At 39.7% G+C, this 6,200-nt stretch overlaps 3 protein-coding genes across 3 annotated transcripts in view; all 3 read right to left on the bottom strand.

The window, feature by feature from the left end:
* Window positions 1–5: 5 nt before the first annotated feature.
* Window positions 6–5,339, bottom strand: LOC104806936 (pentatricopeptide repeat-containing protein At1g63330-like; the record flags this gene model as incomplete). Its single annotated transcript, XM_019201649.1, has 3 exons — window positions 3,303–5,339; window positions 2,559–2,574; window positions 6–1,220 (listed from the first exon to the last, which is right to left on the bottom strand). Coding segments are annotated over exons 1-3 (3,138 nt in total), but the record flags the coding sequence as incomplete, so codon positions are not given.
* LOC104806937 (pentatricopeptide repeat-containing protein At1g63330-like) overlaps window positions 2,233–6,200 on the bottom strand; it is a 13,776-nt gene continuing 9,808 nt past the window's right edge. Inside the window, exon 2 of the mRNA XM_010532049.2 lies at window positions 2,233–2,852. The gene's annotated coding sequence lies outside the window, so the exon portion shown is untranslated. The remainder of the gene's footprint in view (window positions 2,853–6,200) is intronic.
* LOC104807042 (pentatricopeptide repeat-containing protein At3g22470, mitochondrial-like) overlaps window positions 5,667–6,200 on the bottom strand; it is a 21,994-nt gene continuing 21,460 nt past the window's right edge. Inside the window, exon 2 of the mRNA XM_019201682.1 lies at window positions 5,667–6,085. Coding sequence (XP_019057227.1) covers window positions 5,781–6,085 — 305 coding nt within the window. The 3' untranslated portion in view covers window positions 5,667–5,780. The remainder of the gene's footprint in view (window positions 6,086–6,200) is intronic.

The following is a 6,200-nucleotide window of genomic DNA, read 5'->3' as shown; positions in this document are numbered from 1 at the left end:
TGTTTCGCCTCGTCAAGGCGATTCTGCATGCACAACCCATCGATCAATGAATTATATGTAAGAGTAGTCGGAACTAAACCTCTTCGAGTCATCTCTTCGCACAATTCTTTAGCCTCCAAAAACTTTCCTTCTTTAACGAACGCATCGATCAATCCATTGAAAGTGACAACATCTGGGGTGATTTTTCTTTTGGCCATATCATTCAACAATCGGACAACATCGTTCCATCTGTCAAAAACACAAAGGCCGTTTATCAAACAACTGTAGGTGACAACATTTGGAGCAATCCCTTTGCTATCCATCTTTTCGAAAAGGCTCAATGCATCATCTATGTGTCCACCTTTGCAAAGACCATCAATTATCATACTGTAAATTTTGACATCCACCTCAATGTTCTTCTCCTCCATCTTCATGAGCAGATTCAATGCCAAAGCACAATCACCCGACTTGCAAATCCCATTGACAACAGCGCCATAAGTAACTACATTGGGTCGACACCCCAACTTTAACATCCGATCAACTAAACTCACAGCTACAGAAACTCTCCCCTCTCGACAAAGTCCGTTGACCAAAGTGGTGTATGTTACGACATCAGGTTTATATCCCTCTTTTGTAATTTGGTCAACCCAACTTAACGCCACAGAAAACCTCCCTTGGATACAAAATCCATTGATCAGGGTAGTAAACGTGATAACATGAGGCTCGTAACCCAGTTTTAGGATTTTTCCCAAAACCGAAAGGCCCAAAACCACTTGACCTGAGCGGCATAATGCGTTGATGAGAATACTCAAAGTGCAGCCGTCATGTGAAACCCGGAGCAATTCCATTCTCTTGCAGAGAGAAATCACAACATCATACCGTTTCATTTTGGCGATTGAAGTTAGTAATTTATTAAAATCAACGATGGAGGGTAAGGGGTGAGACCGAACCATCTGATCGAACAAAGCAACAGCCTCACCGACATTACAATCATGAAACCCAAATCTCAATCTGTCTCTGTAGTCTCCAACACCAGAAGAGACAAATCTCCGACAACTTAAAACAGAGGAACAATCTGAGAAAGTGTTCAGAGTACCTCTCCCCTTGCGATGATGAGTCTGAACCAAGCTCGAAGCAGAAGCCGATGTGAAAGCACCCATTCTCCGGACCATTCTCGCCATCTCAGCTTCGATCCGAAGACGGGATGAGAAATCAGGCAGCAGATTGCGATTCGGCTTCTTCTATAAACCCTCGACGGAAGCAGCGGTCACAGCGAAAATGGAGATAAGCAGATTCTTCCTCGTTTTTTTTTTCGGTCATCTGGAAAGGGAAATCGTAGGAAATTTGTAAAATTCGTGAGCAGTGTGTTATACCCAAATATCAATGGGTATATAATTAAAACAGATTAGGCAAAGTTATTTTGATGTATAATTTTTATAAAACTAAAATTAATCAAATCTAACTTAATAAAAATACCCAAAAATCAAGTATAAAAAAATCTTTTAAAAAAACAATATTTGTTTGTTAATGAGAATCGACTCCTTATAAAACTCAAATCAATATAAAAAGTGAAGTATATATAATTTTGGCAATTGAAACGAAGATTCTAAAGTCAAACAATATATAACCGGTGTTTAAATGGGTGAACTATACATCATGATAGAGATGTCGAAATTGGTAAATATATAACTGATGAAAGTATTGCGGATGCATGTGAAGCTCCAGTCTCGAGTAGAAGCTTCAAAGCTTATCTGAAGACGACGTCGCATTAAGCTCGGTTGCTAAACGAACTCAGGTGCGCTTACACACTTTTCAAACAATATATAACCGGTGTTTAAATGGGTGAACTATACATCATGATAGAGATGTCGAAATTGGTAAATATATAACTGATGAAAGTATTGCGGATGCATGTGAAGCTCCAGTCTCGAGTAGAAGCTTCAAAGCTTATCTGAAGACGACGTCGCATTAAGCTCGGTTGCTAAACGAACTCAGGTGCGCTTACACACTTTTCATGGTGAAGTCGGTTGTAATCCTCTCACAAAGTTCTGAAACCGTGAGCAACAAATGACCCAAACTTTCACGAGATGACTGCGGATAATCAGACAGGCCTCGTCGTCATCACCATCCGACCAGACCACCCCTATGCTTAGAACGTGAATCTTTTGAATGTTCAAAATTGACCTACAGCAGCTTTGTACGGATCTTGAGCTGCTCTTGTAATGAACCTGTCATCTTTCAAAGAACAAATGAGAGACGTTTTTGCCCAATCTATTACCCGAACAAAAAGGGGACGCATGTCCATAGGCGTTGATAAATATATATACTGTGTCTGTCACATAATATATATAGAAAAATTTATATTATGGAATTTACATATACTTTTTTTTTTGTAACGGTGGAATTTACAAATTCTCTAATGCGACGGCATAATGATTCGCGAAAATGGTCTAATTCTATGTTTCTACTATACAATCGTGTCGTTTTAATAACCTATCTTCATCTTCTATGTAAAAAAAATCGTTAATATAATTTCACTTGGGCCTTTGTTTTGTTATTAAGCGTCTATGATAAAATACCAACTCGTCAAAATATCTAAAAAAATACACAAACATGGCAATTGATAAAGGATAGAGTAAAGCTCTTTCTAATCCAAATTCGAGTTTTTATTTGGAAAATGACACTTACCTGATTATATCGCTAAGTTGAAAGTTCGATGAATTTTTAAATTATTAAAAAAATTATACAAACGTGGAAAATACTCAACTCAGTTAGTTAAATTATTAAGACAAATTAGAGCTTGCAACCCTCAGAGGAATTGGGGAGAGTTCATTCACTGCCTAAAGAGGAATTTCTTCAGTTGGATCAACTGCCTAAGAGATTTTCGAACTGCACCACCAGAAAGGGGAAATACTATCAGATACCATTGTGAGCATAATCAATTGCAGAAGAGAAAGTTAGAAACCACTAAAAACAATCGGATAACTCTACTCTTTGTGCAGAAGCCCACCAAAAAGAGATAAACTATGTATTAGCTCTGTCCAATTTTAGACAAAAACATCATCCACAAGAGTCCAAGGACTCAGCTTATGACCAATTTACCATAACTGTTTTCAATGTTCCATGCATTGCAAAGGACGGCACGTTATACGTACAGCCGAGCCGATATAAAAATATCCATAGACCCACAAACTAAGAGTTCTATCAATGTGGTTCTGATGAAAATTGAGAACAGCTAAACAAGCCTAAATTCAGAACAGAAGAACTCACCTCGTTGTCACAAGACTTCCATGACCGAAAGCAACCTCCGCATTACAGCTCACCGAGAAAGAAGAACCAAAAAACTTTTCTCCAATCTCCCGTCCGATAACATATCAACAACCATTTCCACGGTTGAAACATCTGATGAAAAACCGCAGCTTCTCATTTCCCGAATAAGCTCGATAACAGTTGCTACATGGCCACCTTTGAGATGACCTCGGATCAGTACATTATACGTACAATCATTTGGCATACAACCAATCTTTTTCATATTCTTAAACAGCTTGTCGGCTTCACTGAGCAAACTTTTTCTACAAAATCCAGTAATCATTGTATTGTACGTGTTTACGTTCGGTTCAATCCCTTTATCAGAAAGTTTATTAAACAATCTGAGTGCCTCATCAACCTTGTCACCCTTGCACAAGCCATGCATCATAACACTATGGACAAAGATATCGAGGTCAATCCCACTCGTTTCCAACTGGCAATACAATCCAAGCGCCTCGTCCAGTTTTCCATTCTTACAAAGACCATCAAGCACTACTGTGCAAGTTACAAGATCAGGATCTACACCTTGTCTCTGCATCTCTAAAAAGAGTTTATGGGCGACATTGACTTTGCCCACTCGAAAAAAACCTTGTATGAGAGTGTTGTAAATACATGTATTACTGACCAACCCTCTTCGAGACATCTCATGAAAGAGTTTCATACCCTCATCCACCTTATTAGACTTGCAGTAACCATTTATAAGACAACTAAAAGTCACTGTATTCGGATAGCATCCTCTGTTGACTATAAAATCGAACAACTGTTTCACCTCGTCAAGACGATTCTGCATGCACAACCCATCGATCAATGAAGTGTAAGTAATAGTATCTGGAACTAAACCTCTTCGAATCATCTCTTCGCACAGTTCTTTAGCCTCCAAAAACTTTCCCTCTTTAACGAACGCATCGATCAATCCATTGAAAGTGACAACATCTGGGGTGATTTTTCTTTTGGCCATATCATTCAACAATCGGACAGCATCGTTCCATCTATCGAAAACGCAAAGGCCGTTTATCAAACAACTGTAGGTGACAACATTTGGAGCAATCCCTTTGCTATCCATCTTATCGAAAAGGCTCAATGCATCATCTATATGTCCACCTTTGCATAGACCATCAATTATCATACTGTAAATTCTGACATTTACCTCAATGTTCCTCTCCTCCATCTTCATGAGCAGATTCAATGCCAAAGCACAATCACCCGACTTGCAAATCCCATTGACAACAGTGCCATAAGTAACTACATCGGGTTGATACCCCATCTTTAACATCTTATCAACTAAACTCACAGCTTCAGAAACTCTCCCCTCTTGACAAAGTCCGTTGACCAAAGTGGTGTATGTCACGACATTAGGTTTATATCCCTCTTTTACCATTTGGTCAACCCAACTTAACGCCACAGAAAGCTTCTTTTGGATACAAAATCCATTGATCAGGGTAGTGAGCGTGATAACATGAGGCTCGTAACCCTTTTTTATGATTTTCCCCAAAACCGAAAGGCCCAAAACCACTTGACCTGAGCGGCAGAATGCGTTGATGAGAATACTCAAAGTGCAGTCGTCATGTGAAACCCGGAGCAATTCCATTCTCTTGCAGAGAGAAATCACAACATCATACTGTTTCATTTTGGCGATTGCAGCCAGTAATTTATTAAAATCGACAATGGAAGGCAAGGGACGAGACCGAACCATGTGGTCGAACAAAGCGACAGCCTCATCTACATTGCAATCATGAAACCCCAATCTGAGTCTGTCTCTGTACTCTTCAACACCAGAAGAAGCCAACCTCCGACAACTTAGAACAGAGGAACGATCTGAGAAAGCGTTAAGAGTACCTCTCCCCAGGCGATGATGAGTCTGAACCAAACTCGAAGCAGAAGCAAATGTGAAAGCAGCCATTCTCCTGAACACTCTCGCCATCTCAGCTTCGGTCCGAAGACGGAATGAGAAATCAGGCGGATTGCGATTCGGCTTCTTCTACAAGCCCTCGATGGAAGCGGCGGTCACAGCGAAAATGGAGAGAAGCAGATTCTTCCTCGCTTTTTTTTTTCGGTTATTACATTTACATGCGTCTGAAAAGGGAATAGTAGGAAATTGTAAAATTGGTGAGCAGTGCGTTAAAGCAGATTAGGCAAAGTTATTTTGATGATAGGATAACTCTACTCTTTGTGCAGAAGCCCACCAAAAAGAGATAAACTATGTATTAGCTCTGTCCAATTTTAGACAAAAACATCATCCACAAGAGTCCAAGGACTCAGCTTATGACCAATTTACCATAACTGTTTTCAATGTTCCATGCATTGCAAAGGATGGCACGTTATACGTACAGCCGAGCCGATATAAAAATATCCATAGACCCACAAAGTAAGAGTTCTATCAATGTGGTTCTGATGAAAATTCAGAACAGCTAAACAAGCCTAAATTCAGAACAGAAGAACTCACCTCGTTGTCACAAGACTTCCATGACCGAAAGCAACCTCCGCATTACAGCTCACCGAGAAAGAAGAACCAAAAAACTTTTCTCCAATCTCCCGTCCGATAACATACCAACAACCATTTCCACGGTTGAAACATCTGATGAAAAACCGCAGCTTCTCATTTCCCGAATAAGCTCGATAACAGTTGCTACATGGCCACCTTTGAGATGACCTCGGATCAGTACATTATACGTACAATCATTTGGCATACAACCAATCTTTTTCATATTCTTAAACAGCTTGTCGGCTTCACTGAGCAAACTTTTTCTACAAAATCCAGTAATCATTGTATTGTACGTGTTTACGTTCGGTTCAATCCCTTTATCAGAAAGTTTATTAAACAATCCAAGTGCCTCATCAACCTTGTCGCCCTTGCACAAACCATTCATCATAACACTATGGACAAAGATATCGAGGTCAATCCCACTCGTTTC

The sequence above is a fragment of the Tarenaya hassleriana genome, unplaced genomic scaffold (assembly GCF_000463585.1).
Source record: "Tarenaya hassleriana unplaced genomic scaffold, ASM46358v1 Cleome12, whole genome shotgun sequence".
In the NCBI taxonomy this organism is placed as follows: Eukaryota; Viridiplantae; Streptophyta; class Magnoliopsida; order Brassicales; family Cleomaceae; genus Tarenaya; species Tarenaya hassleriana.
Note: the sequence above shows the minus strand (reverse complement) of the source record. Positions and strands in the feature narration are given on the sequence as shown.